General features: G+C 39.2%; 1 protein-coding gene across 18 annotated transcripts in view; it reads left to right on the forward strand.

Annotated features, from left to right (window-relative positions):
- The window catches only part of KMT2C (lysine methyltransferase 2C), a 203,103-nt gene that overhangs the window by 104,988 nt on the left and 82,175 nt on the right, over positions 1 to 15,940 (forward strand). For 16 of the 18 annotated variants that reach the window (XM_075419784.1, XM_075419792.1, XM_075419785.1 and 13 more), the window contains 7 exons: positions 5,842 to 6,004; positions 6,718 to 6,889; positions 8,727 to 8,841; positions 9,631 to 9,803; positions 10,584 to 10,744; positions 13,263 to 13,373; positions 15,071 to 15,810. In XM_075419784.1, the coding sequence (XP_075275899.1) occupies positions 5,842 to 6,004; positions 6,718 to 6,889; positions 8,727 to 8,841; positions 9,631 to 9,803; positions 10,584 to 10,744; positions 13,263 to 13,373; positions 15,071 to 15,810 (1,635 nt within the window). The remainder of the gene's footprint in view (positions 1 to 5,841; positions 6,005 to 6,717; positions 6,890 to 8,726; positions 8,842 to 9,630; positions 9,804 to 10,583; positions 10,745 to 13,262; positions 13,374 to 15,070; positions 15,811 to 15,940) is intronic. The other 2 variants (XM_075419790.1, XM_075419791.1) reach the window with 1 other exon arrangement.

Genomic DNA, 15,940 nt, shown 5'->3' on the forward strand with positions numbered 1-15,940 from the left:
AACACAAAATTTAAAAATTAGAAGGTAATTTCCAGTACTCCTGGAAATGCATGTTATTTAGTACCTTTTCTAATCAGTAGTTCAGTCAAAAGCCATTGGTTTTATGTTGCCATCTTACTGCACTGTGCTCTTAAATGCTTTATGGTACTTAAAATGGTGTATTTGATGTTAGAGGTGCTAATGGTGATTAGTGTCTCTAAGTAGTATAAAGCTTTCTCTGGATCGTGGAATAATCAGTGAAGATTATCAGAACTACCAGAGAACATATTTTGTTAATCACTGTTTATACTGCAATTTCTTTGTGGTCTAGTTAATGACAGGGTGTTAAGGTCCACTTCTCCTTAGTTACAGGTTTGTGTGATAGCAGTTTTCAGTAGCTAAACAGTCTGAAATTTGTTCTTACAGGTAGTACATTAAATTGTTTAACTAAGGACAGATGGCTTGTGTGCATTTTGGGGTACACTATCAGAAAATTGCTTATTGCTGTCATAGGTTTTGTCAGCTGACCTTTTTAAAGCTAAATAAGTTCATAATCCATGAAAACCTTTTGTCATTTTGCGTAAAAAACATTTTGCAGTACCCAATACTGACATTTAACTTTACTGCACTAATCAGATCACCACGAAGTACTTACTCAGAGTCTGTATTTTAGCCTTTCTTTAATGTCAGCCTCGTAAGGGTTGTTACATGTCCAGTTGCTGAGACAGTAATACTATGGAGTAATTTGGAGGGCAGTAAAATCATGATAAAATATGACCTCTAATTTGTTCTTGGTATTCTTTGGATAAAATCTTATGTTGTTATAAACATAGGCATCTTTTCTTTATTTGAACTTGTGCTGAGTTTTGGAGTTCTTCAAAGTATGGAGCAGTGGTAAGGTTGATGTAAAGCTGGAATACATCTTTTGACTATTTTTTTAATAATGATGTAGGGAGGTTAGAAAGATATAAAGAGTAAGCTGTTTCTGTTGTCACGTCCCTGCAGTCTGGCTGTGGGTTTCCATGAAAGCCGGTAGCATTTGTGACGTTCAGCTGAGCTTCCAAGCCACAGGCAGAACTAACCTGTTTGTTCAGCTGATTTTGGTGCAGTTATGATTCTAGCATGGTGGTACGAGTTTTTGTCTTCCTGGATATGTTTTGTGTGGTGTCTGCTACTCTTATTTCATGGGGAGTACTCCCATACAACTAGAAAAGAGAGGAGGTGATTGATCGGGTTTTCTTATGTTTCTTGTTAATTCCCTTAGTCCTTCCTCCTTCACTGTATTTGTACAACAATGTTATATTTGATCAGGCTGCCCAGGGAGGTGGTGGAGTCTCCCTCTCTGGAGATATTCAAGACCCTCCTGGACGCGGTGCTGTGCAGCCTGCTGCAGGTGACCCTGCTTCGGCAGGGGGGTTGGACTAGATGACCCACAGAGGTCCCTTCCAACCCTGAACATTCTGTGATTCTGTGATTAGTGAGTAAAGGGAATTTTAAAATGAAATTTGAAAGACCACATAGCTATTTGCTTTTGAAAATGAGATCCTTTTCTGTCTGTGTGAAAAAAAATCAGATGTCAAAGAAAAAGGTGACAAGGACCAAGTAGAATGAGGTGCGGACAGTTTTAAATGATGGAAAATACGATAGTAAGAAGTAGCAGAAGTATGGATGGGATCAGAGCTTGCTTGCTATGGGTGAGTGCACTAGGAGCTTGCTGAAGATAAAACTTGGTAACCAATGAAGGATTTTTTGAGTAGGAACATAGTCTGCTGATGCTGCTTTAGTGACGTTTATTTTATTGAATGTACTATGAATAAGTAATGAACTGTCTCTCTAGCTTTCTGACACCTTGTCAAGTTTTGTTTTCTGCAGAACAGGACTGTAAAATTACTTGATCGACAAAAAAACAGTGTGTTTGGCTTGCTTTGACAGCTTACTATTTTCCTATACTTACCCTTTGAATACTGGGATTCAGCTTCCACCCCCTTCGCGTAACACCTTATTTTATGCTCATGCTAATGAAATTGAAGACTCCGTACTGTCTCTGTCCTCGTACAGTGTGGTGAAGACATGTGCATTCACTGGCAGTGTTTTTTATTCCTTCCTTCCACCTCCTACCGTCCTAATGCCATATTTTAGCAGTGGAATAGTAAAGTAGTATTTATTACTGAGTTTATTTAGCAGAGATTTTTTTTTTTTGTTGTTAATATACTTGTGCTGTTCACATCCTTACTTGCTTTGTGAAGGTCAGTTAATTGTAATAGCTGCATACTTGTTCTTCTGGGGTCGTAGCGTGTGGCCTGGTTTGAGACGTGTTGGCTTCTAGTGCTGGAAAAGTAACTCTTCTCATCAACAGCTGTTGCCAAAAAAAATCCCTTTGGGCTTTTGTTTCTTCGGACTGCTTTATCTCTCTTATAAATTCAGCAAATGTTGATATTCTGTGCTTTTTATTTGTTTCAGATGATACATACCACATTGTTTTTAAAGTGTGTGTTTTACTTAGCTGCCAAATGCTTTTCATTGCCAGTGCAGTTTAGCAGATGGGTTTGAAGGGTTCAATTAAATGTAATTTGGGCTTCCATTTTTCTTCCAGCATCTTTACATGAGTCCTTAAATCAACATCAACATTTTTCAAGGCTTTGCAGTAATCCTGTATTTTGCTGTTTTCTAATAATTTCGTCATTTAGTCATATAGCATTTGGAAAAAGGTATATTCTGATTTTACGCTTGTTATGTATCATTGTTGATTGGTGGTTTTGAAAAACAGATGTGATGTTTAAAAATGTCATTAATATTGCTATTTTAATCCATTATTCCCAGCTTTTAGTAAATGTTGTATTCTTAGAGTGCTTGCATTTCTTTCAAAATTTTCTTTCTCAACTAGATAATTCTTAAGGGTTAGTTATGGGATACAACAAAGTCTCTGGTGGATACTTTCTTGAGGGACACGTTTTGGACCTTAGTTCCTCCCAGGTTCCCATTCCTAGTGTTTCTTACCGAGTAGCATCTTTGAAAAATTTGTGGCCTGTCTGTAAGAGTTGGGCCTTAGCTATCACCGGGGCCATCTCAATAGGCTTCAGGAGTGTCAATTAAAAAAATAGTGCAGTGGGTTTTTTGCTATTTAACATACAGCTGCAGTTCATTAAATCGGAGGCTTTGGGCTATATTTTCATGGTTTCACATCTAAGTTCAGGATTTCATAGAATCACAGAATAGTTTGGGTTGGAAAGGACCTTTAAAGGCCATCTAGTCCAACCCCCCTTCAGTGAGCGGGGACATCTTCAACTGGATCAGGTTGCTCAGAGCCCCGTCCAACCTGACCTTGGATGTTTCCAGGGATGGGGCATCCACCACCTCTCTGGGCAACCTGTGCCAGTGTCTCACTACCCTCATCGTAAAAAATTTCTTCCTTATATCCCATTTAAATCTACCCTCTTTTAGTTTAGAACCATTACTCTTTGTTCTGTCGTTACTGGCCTTGCTAAAAAGTCTGGCCCCATCTTTCTTATAAGTCCCTTTTAGGTACTGGAAGGCTGCTGTAAGGTCTCCTTGGAGCCTTCTCTTCTCCAGGCTGAACAATCGGAACTCTCTCAGCCTTTCCTCACAGCAGAGGAGTTCCAGCCCTTGGATCATTGCTGTGGCCTCCTCTGGCCCTGCTCCAACAGGTCCACGTCTGTCCTGTGCTGAGGGCTCCAGAGCTGGACACAGGACTCCTTGGGGGTCTCACCAGAGCAGAGCAGAGGGGCAGAATCCCCTCCCTTGCCCTGTGCCCATGCTGCTGGGGATGCAGCCCAGGATGCCGTTGGCCTTCTGGGCTGTGAGCGCACATTGTGGGCTCATGCCCAGCTTTTCGTCCCCCAGTACCCCCAAGTCCTTCTCGGCAGGGCTGCTCTCAGTCCCTTCATCCCCCAGCCTGTATTAATACCAGGGGTTTCCCTGACCCAGGTGCAGGACCTTGCACTTGGCCTTGTTGAACCTCATGAGGCTCACACAGGCCCACTTCTTGAGCTTGTCCAGGTCCCTCTGGATGGTATCCCTCCAGTGTGTCAGTTGTACCACTCAGCGTGGTGTCACCTGCGAACTTGCTGAGGGTGCACTCAGTCGTGCTGTCTAGGTCATTGGTGAAGATATTAAACAGTACTGGTCCCAGTGCAGACCCATGAGGGAGGCCGCTTGTCGCACTTTTACACATACACCTTGTCCAGCATCCTCAGTGGGGACTTACGGAACATATTGTTTCCTAAAACAAGTATCGTGCATGACATTGGTTTTGTTGGCAGTCCTTAAGCTTAATTACTGTTGCTACCTTCTTCACCTCATGTAACTGTTTGCTCATCTTGGCTCTCCTCCTCTCCTCTGCATTTCAGCTAGCGAGGTAACAGAACGTATCTTTTCTGTGCTGTTAGTGGATGTTAGATACGTGGGTAGAGGTGAGATGTCTTGCAGATCTGAAGACTAGAGTAAGCATTGTAGCACAGAAACATGGCGGTAGCTGTCCTTAGTGACCTGCCTTAATGGCTGTTCTGAAGCTTTTTAGCTTTTTACACTGAAGTTGTGTTTAGTGTAAGCTAATATTTTTTTGCTTTCCCTTGGCCGTGAATTGTGGTGCAGGCAGGTATTTTGCTGAAGATGTTCATTTCATCTGGTTTTAAGAATGTCAGTGCAGCTGTTACCACAGGCAGCTTTGTGATTTGTGTTTTCATATCAGCTGGTTTTGGTATCTGTGGACTTGTACTAGCACTATTTCATGCCTAATTTCATGCCAGGATTTGGAACACAGAAGAATTACGATAATAAATATTGTCTGTGTTGTAGGAATTAAGCAGATGCAGCATGTAACTTTTGTTTGATTTGGTGTATGTTCATCTTTGGATGTTACTTGACACTTGAGCTAGTAATCAAACATGCTGGTGTTAGTATTGTATTTTTATTATGAAAAATGAGAGTCGCTGAGTTCAGTTGTTGCTGTATGTTGTGTATGCCTTCCTGTGAGCCACTGACCTCTTTTTTCTTAAGTGTACTCCAGGTCTTACAATGCTGTGCTCTAGCCTTTAAAAGTCTTGTTGCCTTGGTGAAAAAGTGCAAAAGCATGTTACAGTGCTTCAGGGACTGTGGTGAATCCAAGAAAGAAAAAACACTGATTAACTAAATCAGAAAGGTGTGGGTGATATTTGACAAGCAGGCTGATGGAATCTCTTTCCTCTTGACTACGGAACTGAAGGGTTATTGGGTATTTCTTTCTGAGAAATTATTTCTTTACAAATGTGACTATGGTCTCTAATAATAATAATCATTCTTATTTGTGACTTCTCAAAATGTGGTGATGACATTGGTGTAGCCTTGAAAGAAGGGATGAGGAGGAAGTGCTGGGTGACATAGTGCATTATCCTCCCTGGGAGAACTGTGTAATGTCAGTAGGACTTTTGGTAGAACATGATGTTTCATTTCCATTTGCATTTCTGATTATAGTGTCTACAGTTGTACAGTACAACTTGCAGAGCTGTGTGGCTTTTAGTTGGCAGCGTAGTGTGGTCTGCCTTTATTACTCAGAATAAGCCTCCAAGCCTTTTTACTGAAGGCATAGCTCCAGTTAGATAATATATAGAAGAAAAATACTTTTCTGTGACAAGAGGAATCATGGTCATCAGAGTGCATTTAGAGTGGGTTTCGTTAAACATTTTAAGTTGGAAAGATCTGGAAGTGCCACTGAAATACACAGTCCGCAAGTTTCCTTCTCCTCGCTATTCACTCCCTTCTGCTGGCCAAGGTGTTTGTCTCCTACGTGAGGATGAGGAACAGATCTGGCTGAAAAAAGACAAGAAGAAGATAGGTTTTGAACTATTTGTTGTGTTTGGTTTTCAGCGATGTGCATATTGTAAGCACCTTGGAGCCACTATCAAATGCTGTGAAGAGAAATGCACCCAGATGTACCATTACCCCTGTGCTGCTGGAGCAGGCACATTTCAGGATTTCAGTAACTTGTCCCTCCTTTGTCCAGACCATATTGATCAGGCTCCTGAAAGATGTAAGTACACAGTATTCAAATGACACAATTAGTACCAGGTTTTACAAAAACTGCTCTGTGGTAGGATCAGGTTAAGAGTGCATTTGTTTAGACCTGATTTCCCAGTTTGTCTACCCAAGAATTCATGTATGTTTGGGTATGAGAAAGGTGCAAGTTCATACTGTCCTGTTTTTAAAGACTTACAGTGGTGCACAGCAAAGTTAGTATTTTTCTTTTTCCTTTTTTTTTTTTTTTTTTTTAATGACAGAACATGGGAAGCATCTGCTCATAAGACTTTTCTTCTGTCAGGTTTTAGTTCAAGTTGATACGCTTGCTTACTTGCCCCAACTCAAGTTAGAGCAACCATATTGCAAACACTTCAGCTAAATAATAGGTTTAGATCTGTTAGGAGCTTTATTTTGTACTTGTTCCAGAGAAGAGTTAGTGTTAAAGCTTGTAGTTTTATCTTGAGGAGAATAAAACTGTTGCTTTTGGTAAGACTTTATTAAGGTTTAAAGTGAATGTACTTTTCTTATGAGATGTTTAGTTGAGTATATTCAGAAAACCCAATGAAAAGAGTAGTTATTAAGTATATTAATTAAATTTGAATTTCATAAGAATGATCAAGTTTTGTATGTGTAAGAACTATTGAAGAATTTCTTGGCTTCGTGGGGTGCATGGAATTGTTCATAATTTTGAACGAAATAATAATTGAAAGAATTATTTCGTTGTAGCAAAGGAAGAAGCAAATTGTGCCGTGTGCGACAGCCCTGGAGACCTCTTAGATCAACTTTTTTGTACTACCTGTGGCCAGCACTACCATGGGATGTGCCTGGACATACAAGTTACACCTTTAAAAAGAGCAGGGTGGCAGTGTCCTGATTGCAAAGTGTGCCAGAACTGCAAGTAAGTGAGACTTCAAGGACGTGGAGGAGGGTGGTGTGAGATTTATCTGCTGTGATTTTAAAACATCTATTTTATTAACTGTTCTTTCTTTGAAGGAGTGTAGATTATTTGCTCAGATATATCTGTTATGTTATTATATGAAGTAGCTGAAGAAATTATTGTGTTAGGAACTTTCTTCTAGAAGAGCTGAGCTGGAACTCCTGTGCATTATACTCCCAGAGTTACTGACCTTGGCATGTTCTAGAGAGCAGTAAAACTTTCTGACTTTTTTCTCCTTTTATACAGGAGGTTTTTTCTCACATTTACCAAATGAACAAATTAGTTTCGTGTAGTGCCTTTACATTCTGGGAGCCTTTGCTCTTACTAAGCTGACATTTCAGCTGTGCATGTATCACAGAATGGGTAGGTCCCCTGCATTTGGCCCTCTCTTCTGTTTCATAATATCTTTCAGAGGCAGTTAATGAGTCATTGTGAAAACAGAAACAGGGCTTAGTTGAACAAAGGAAACAAATTGACATGAGTGATGGTGATTGAATTGTTACACCAGGCAAATACTGAGACAACAAACATAATTGTTGTAAAATTGTGAGGGTTCACTTAGAAAACTCTGACTGCTTGTGTGCTTGTTCTTATATAACTTAATCTGATGGGCACTTCAGGGTTCTTTTGCTTGCTTGGGTTTTTTCTGAAGGGCTTACCAGAAAAGAAGTAAGAGTTTTGTTCAGCTTTAGTCATATCAGCCTGGACAGTGTGAAGGAAAAAAGCCACTTCACTACTCCCTCATGTACCTGATCAGTCAGTGCTTTGCTGTTTTCCAAGCAGAACACTCGGCATTTGCTAGCGTTCACATTCAGCCACTTTAAAGGAGGTTGTTCCCTGATGATGCGCAGCCGATAGCAAATGCCAGCAATGAAGTTACAATAGTGAATCGCATTCTAAAATGTATCCCTAAAAAAGTTGTACTGGGTAATTACATTATTTGCTAACAAAACTTGTCTCCAGTGGAAAAGTAGAAGAAAATGTGATGTTTTCACACCTATTAGTTTATGCAGTATGGCAGTTCTATGCCAGTGTTGAAGAGTAGCATGTTAAGCATGTCTCCATTGAAAGAGAGAACATTTACTGTGTGTTGAAAATATCGGGTCTCCCAGGTAATGAAGTAGTGTCTAGAATGTGTGCTGCCATATGTTGTGAAGCTTTTTTGAGGCAAGTCTTGTTGCATACTTATTTATTGAATCAATTTATTTAAACTAAGGCAGAATACAAAGCCTTTAGACTTTACCAAACTTGTCTTATCCTGTGCAGGCTTGTTGTATCACTGAAGTATATGGTGAAGCTCTGTAATACATGATTATAGGGAAATTGAAATCCCTTCCTTTAATGTTTGCTTTACTCTTGCAGTCATATTGGTTGACATTGTAGGAGCTCTGGTAGGCAGAGATGATGGCTTGTTTTCTTCTTTGGAAAAAATACAGTCAGACTGTTTGTAACAAGAAGCACAATTGTGTGTTCTTTATAAAGCACGTATTTCAGATTTTGAACTGATTTCAGTACAGAAAGGCCATTAAATCTGCCTACACGCATGTAAATGAAAGTGGACCAGTTTCTAGAAGTTGGAGTGGTTGCACAGATTCAGCACTGGTTAAAGTAAGGATCATGGTCTTCATTCATACTTAAATATGAATTTGAGGACATTATCTTTGGAGGTATTCATAATCAGTGTTCATATATTTTCATGTGCTCGGATATGCATCTTCCTGTTTAGACTTTTCATTAAATAGATTTTTTTGTTATGGCTTGTTTAAATATTTTTTTCACCACTTTTTACTTTTCATAGACATTCTGGGGAAGACAACAAGATGCTGGTGTGTGATACATGCGACAAAGGCTACCATACTTTCTGTCTACAACCAGTTATGGATGCCGTACCAACAAATGGTTGGAAATGTAAAGTAAGTTGAAAGGTTTCTGAATAATTCCATGTCATTGTAGGGGCTCAAATTTTGTTATCCACATTATGCTGTTCTAGGTGTATTGTGGACTGCTGTTGCCGTGTAACGTAACATAATTTCGGACGGAATCCCACTTGTATGTGATCATGTGGCTCTACAGCTGCTCTGTGAGGGCAGCTCTCAGTGCAGTACTGTCCTATGTGGGACAGTAAATCAACACCCATAGGGGAAAAGAGAAGAGTAGGATGCAGGTGGAGTGCGTAACCTTCACTTGATGACAGGTGCTCTCATGACCTAATGTAAACTGAAATGTAAACTAAAACCTATGCTGTAGTATATGTAATCTATACTTGAAGGCTCTTTATATTCCACAACAGCTCAAGAGTTCCTTTGCATTTGAGGAGGGCAGGATGAATTTGTTGTCAGTAACTTTGTGAGTAAGTGTAAGTAGTAATAAAAATATGATTTCAGCATGACAAGGGAGGTCCCGGAATATGAGCTGTATGTAATTTCATAGTCAGTTTGTGGCAGTCATAAAACGACTGAGATTCGGAACAAAAAAGTTTGGTCTCCTAAGAAATATTCCTTCCACTTGGGGGGGTAGTGCAAGAAAACTCTTCTTGCTGTTGCACAGGCAGTTCATGCTCTGTTACCAGATCCTAGATAATTTATTAGTGTTATCAAGGACAGAAACTTTAGTTTAATTCAGAACAGGAAAATGTCAGTTAATGGCAGTTCTATCACATTGTGAAATATCATAATTAACAACTAAATTCTTGTGATCTCTAGAACTGTAGAGTGTGTGCTGAGTGTGGCACACGAACAAGTTGTCAGTGGCACCATAATTGTTTGGTATGTGACAGTTGTTACCAACAGCAAGACAACTTATCTTGTCCTTTCTGTGAAAAACTGTGCCTCCAAGACTTCCAGAAAGATATGTTGCATTGTCACATGTGCAAAAGGTAAGAATCCGGATTTTTGTTAAACTCTACTAAAATGCCTAAAGCTTATGGTGAGCTGTATGACATTGATGTCTGTGAAGGGTGTAGACAGTGTTTGATGTACAGCGCTGTAGTATCTTGTTGTACAACATCTTGATCTTTCATCCCTGAGTACAATGAACAATAGTAGTAATATTTTAATCTTAACAAATAAGTATTAATTGGCATTTACCTGAGGTGTACAGAGAAATGCATACTGCTTCTCTTTCTTACATTGCACGTGTTTTGTGAGTAAGCAGACTAGAAGAGTCAGCATCCCAACTTTTAAATACTACTGTTTTGCAGTGGTCTGTTTTTGTTTTTTTTTGTTGTTTTTTGGGTTTTTTTTTTTAATTTTCAAGTATGTGTTCTCTGTTTAGTTTTATGTGCTTTGCTATGCCAATAATAATAATAATAATAATAATAATAATAAAGTGCTATTGGGAGCCTTTTAAGAATGTAGACTGTGTTTCATATTCAATGCTATTGCATCTTGCGGTGCAACATCTTGATATTGTTATATGTGTTGTGGTGTCCAGTTGGCTTTAGTGTCAGTTTAGGTCTTCATGTTCAAATTTGTTCACTGCTTGAGATACTGACGTATCATGCTTATTTCTCTAAAATTCTCCGTAATAAAGCATAGGTTCAAATTTTTTATTTCCCCATAGGAATTGAAAACAGTGCTACTTTGCAATTTATTTTTCTAGTACACTTTGTATTTCTATTATTAAAATCATAGTCACACTAAATGAATTTCCCCAGGTGGATTCACATAGAATGTGACAGATCTCCAGGTGGTGAGTTGGAGTCTCAGTTGAAAGACTACATCTGCACTCTTTGTAAACAAGGAGAAGGGGATCAGACTCAGTCTTGTGATGTAATGGACACTTCTGAACTCATTCCTGAACCTGGCAGTATAACAGGTAATCAGACATCAGCTTTGTATTTCCAGAATGGTAACATTAAGTATAAATACCTGCAACTGTCTCACTAAGTCTTATGTGAACGAGCCATTCATATTCTACTCTGTGGAGTTCATCCATTCCTTTGTTTAGCAGCAGCTTCTGAAGCAATCTGTGGGTGAGGCATATTCTCAATATGCTTTCTGGCTTCAGGATTCTGTGTTAGAAACATGGGCAAGGAAGCATCTTAATTCTGGCTCTCAACCTTCCAGCTCCACCTTCCCAGCCTGCAGCTGTAAACTTCTCTAATTTTTTTTTTTTTGATGTGGTACAGTTTATAAATGTGTTTATTTGACAGCCTAGCTGTTTTATCATTTTGTGCCTAACTACCAGGCACAAGCCAGCTTCTGGTAGATGATCCTGGAGACATCCAGTTTTCGTGTTTCCCACTTGCTACTTGTCAGTCTCATAGTGCCCGTTCTCCCCACTGTGCCTGCATACGACGCAGTGGTGGAAGCTGGACTATGTTCAAGGGACAGGTATATTTTACTCAACAGCTCTTAATCAGGTGTCCTTTTTCAAAACAGTATGTGATTAGTCATCTTGTTTCTGAGAGATTCTTGTCTAAATGAACAAATCAAGCAGAGGTGGAAAGGGAAGTTGCAGAAAAGCATAAAGTATTTTTTTAAAAATTACTCAGTAACAGTTAGGAAGCAGAGAGAGAACTTGGATCAGTTAATCTGAGTCTGGTGGGTTGTTCGCAAGACCAGTGTAATGAACTCATAACCGAATGCCTTTGTGCATTTTCCACACGTGCTCTGTTGGATAGCACCTACTCTTACGCAGGCTGAATTTGCTAAGTGAAGTACACTTGTGGTTAAATTTAGAAGCAAGGTAAAATGTGACAGGTGAACTGCACTACTACTGCCATGTGCATTTTCAATGCTTAAACAGCAATTTGTACATAGATCTTTTGTTAAAAGAAATTGATAGCTCAGTTGCATGGATATCTGTGTTTTGGAAAGCCTGATAATTTTTGACTGGAAAGGGGAAGTGTTGGACTACAACAAAACTCTAATTTTTGTGTGTTCAAACTGATGTTTTGTGTAAACAAGTCATTCTCTTTGATGTTAGCCTGTACACATAAGTGCAGCAGTAAAGAAATGATGAAAAAGATGATCCTGGAGGAAGGGCAGTGACAGTAGGTAAATGTGTGTAAATGAGCAGAAGAACTCTGTCAGTGAACACGCGCACCGAGTTAGAGAAAGTGGCGACCTCAACCTTTGAAGATCACTTCCATTCTGAAAGGTTAGTAGAGGCTGCTGGACTCTCAGGCAGTGTATTTAGAACATTTAGGAAGATGTCCAAGTAGTATCCAAAGCTTACACTGGAAAATCTACTACTGAAAACCCTTTTGAATAAGTAACAGGTTTATTTGCAAGGCTAAAGTTTTAAGTAATACTTCTGCTAGGATTTCTAGCTAGTAGAAGCATTGACAAGCATGCTCTTATCCCCAAGGAAGAACAGGACTGTCAGCTCAACTACTAGGAGTAATGTGAAGCTATTACCTAAGTACAGTCATGCAGTGTTTTATACCCAGGAGAGCACTTTTGTACATTAAAATCAGATTTGGAGCCAATCTAAATGGTCATTTCCTCAAAGTTAAAATATCGCTTTAAAGTTGGCAGTCTCAGAGCAGTTTTTAGATGCTAAAAGTAGCATCACCTAATAGTTCCTGGCTTTTTGAACTTTAGAGAGACTTTCCTGAACAGAAAGGTGTATTCGTTTGACTTTTTTGTGCTAACATCTGTGGAGGATCACTTCCTTTTGAGTTAATGCTTACTATGTACTTTGTTTTTCCTGCTCCTGCTTTGTCTAGTGCATTTTAATGAATTTCCTTAACTGAAAAAGCTCTTACATGAGGAAAAAAATAAGTATTTCCTGCTTCTGTGCTCTGTAATGATAGTTAGCCAGAGAAGTGCTCAATAGCATCTTTTCCATGCAAATTCCTTTATTTAATATGAGGAACTCACAGAATAAGGTATTCTGGTTCTAAAATGGCAAAATGTAGTTTTCATGTTTTTGAACAGGTAGGCTGAAAATCAGTGTTTCAGGTGCTGATAGTAGATGGAACCTCATGTCTTTGCCATAAGCCATTGTAGTGTTTGTATAAAAATTTGAAACCTTCATGCTACGAATTCTGTTGAATTTAGCAAACTGGAATTTGAGTAAAGACTTTTACATTGCTCAGGTAATGCAAATGTCTGTGACTGTGTGAATTAAATTTTCGCAATGAGGTTTTCACTGTCTGAAAGGTATAAATCAGCTTCAGAGTTAATGAGAAAAAGGCTCTTAATCTTTAAGGAGTACTGCATAGTCTCCCTAAACTTCTCATTGACCTGGTTTATCCTAACTCCTATCATATCACTGAATATCATTCTCTTCAGCCAAAAGGTCAAACAGTGACAGCATCTACTGATGCCAAAGTAATAGAATAAACATCATATCAATTTTGATATCTTGTTTGCCTCTCCTTAAGCTTGCACAAATGAAATGGAAATAGAAAGTGGAGATGATGCGACATTTCAGGAACAACCCGTTACTGATGATGGCCCTGGTCAAGAATCAGCAGTTGGATGTGTCACAGACGGTAAGAAAGAGTTTTGCAGTCTCAGAAAATGCCGCTACAGAATCCTTCAGAGACCTCTTCCGTTCACTAAGGTTTGTGGTACTGTGTAAATTTAAGAGGAAGAAGTGCCTGGAAAGCAGTAGGAGACAAATTGCATCAGTTCTACTATCTGAACTCTCAAGCACAGGAGTATTAACCTTTTTGCTGAAGAAGTACGTTATTGAAGGCTCAGATAGTCTTCAGAGTATTTGTGTAGGAGAAAGTTGTTTTACTTGTTTGGTGCAACTGGCTTTCTCCAAAAGCTGGAAATAAAGTAAAATGTTTTTTGTACGCTGGCTGTGGTAAAAACCACTATTTGTTGCTATTCGGATACAGTCACTCACACTTTCTCTTCAAGTCTTTTTTTGTTTGTAGCTGCAAATAACTGGATTGCATAAATTTCCCCTGGTGTGTTTAGGGGCACACTGTAGAACTGCTTTCCGGTTTATGTGCTTCATGGTTCTAAATCTACCAGACTCTTTGGTTAAGGATTTCTTCTTTTTGCCTTTTGTAAATAAAAGACAATTTATTTAATAAACAAATGTACTCATCCAAACAGGGTGTGCTGTAGTAGCTGATCGTTTGTTTTCTAGGAATAAATATATCTTATTAATCACACATGAAGCAGTACCAGCCAACGAAAAGGATACAAATAGAATGGTTTCTGTGTCAAGTCCTCTAAATGCGTTAGTGACTGATATCATTGGCAAAGAACTTTCCAGTATGTCTGATCCACTCCCAGCCGATGTTGGAGGATGGCTGCTCTAAGGGGGAACAGGAAACCTGCGTTTAAAGCCAAAGCAAAAAAAAAATATCTAGCAAGTTAGCTGTGAGCACTCTGTTTTGCGTCACAGCCAGTGGTAGAAGGGCCATGATACAAAACTATCAGTGAGGACACGTTCATAATAAAATGCTAGGCTTTGAACTGTCATTGCTGAGGAGGTTGTAGCAGTGTGAATTTAAGAAGAATGCAAGTGTAATAGAAACTAAACAGCCTGTAAGAGAATCAGGGTCCATCAAAGGAAGATACGGGAAGCCAAACTCAGAGCGATTAATGAGGTTCTACATGGAATGGATACAAGACTCTGGAACTCCTTAGTGAAGAAATTTGTGGATGAAAGGTGCTTGATCTGATTCAAGGGAAGGCTAGACAAATATTTTTGAAAGAAATCTGTGAGACATTAGTAAATTAAAATACAGCATAAACTGTTTTCATTTCAGGTGATTTCCTGAAAGAGCGCTAGGAGGGAAATGATTTTTATTTAACTTGTCCGGTTCTTACCCGTCTGCTTTTTGGAAGTGTTGAGACAGTTGTTTAAAATATATTAATTTATGCTAGCATACATCTTCAATACGCAGAAATGAAAAAGGAGAAGCTACTTCTAGCTGCCTGCCTGTAAACCTGTGTTCAGATTCCTCAAAAATTAGTCTTGGGTATACTTTCTTGTTATTTACTCTGCTGTGTTTCCAGGGGAGAAAAATAATGAACTAAAACCATAGACTACTATAAACATAGGTACAAAGAAAGATATTTGTGAAGTATATTTTAAGCCACATATTAAATTCACTGAAGTGATAGGCACTTGGTGTACTTGATGTGTACCGAGTGTGCTTGCTGATGGGTACACCTGTGTAAGTTTTAATTTTTTGCACTGAGCCTTTAATATGGTTGTACTTAGTTACAGGCCTGGCGCCAGAAGAAAAGACCACAGAACTGGAAGCAGAAGTCTCTGCTGAAATTAATTCAGCTGAAATGGAAATGTCTCCTAAAAAGACACCAGCATCTGGTGACAGTCAGACTGAGAAAATGATGGAAGTGGTGGAAGGCGTTCAAGCTGTAACACAGCAGGAGTTAGACAAACAAGTGGAAGAGACACAGCTACCACAAGGTAGTGTGGAGGCATCAGAAGTATCCACAGTAGACTGTCGGTCTCTGTCTTCAGTACCTGAGACCGTAACTGTGACGCCAGAAATACAGGAGACTGAAAGTAAAGGAGATATTTGTATCCCTGTAGAACAACAACTGGAAATAATTAAAGTGCAAAAAGATGTAGAAAAAGGAGAAACCCATGAAAAATCAGAAACACCAGCTCTTCTAGAAGTAGAAACTACTTCTGCAAATGAAGTTGTTGCAAATAATTCACCAGTTGGAGACAAACTCATAAAATCACCAGCTGAGACTTACCCCTCACTTCCCCCATCAGTTAATATAAACAAGACAAATGTGTCTTCCTCGCCAGATGTTTCATTAGACTTGCATTCTGCACGAGATGTACAGCACAGCCAGCCCCCCGCATTGCCTTCCGCTGCTGGAAGTGCGCTCCCAACGACGTACATATCAGTCACTCCAAAAATTGGCATGGGAAAACCAGCCATCACCAAACGCAAGTTTTCTCCTGGAAGACCCAGATCGAGACAGGTAAGCATGAAGAATATTTCATTATGCATTTATGAAGCACATAGGTCAGATTTCAGTATAATGCATTAAATTCACCTATATTTAGGATGTAGTGTGCATTTATTCTTCTGACTGTGTAGTTTATTTCTTG

This window comes from Opisthocomus hoazin, chromosome 4, assembly GCF_030867145.1.
Source record: "Opisthocomus hoazin isolate bOpiHoa1 chromosome 4, bOpiHoa1.hap1, whole genome shotgun sequence".
NCBI lineage: Eukaryota > Metazoa > Chordata > Aves > Opisthocomiformes > Opisthocomidae > Opisthocomus > Opisthocomus hoazin.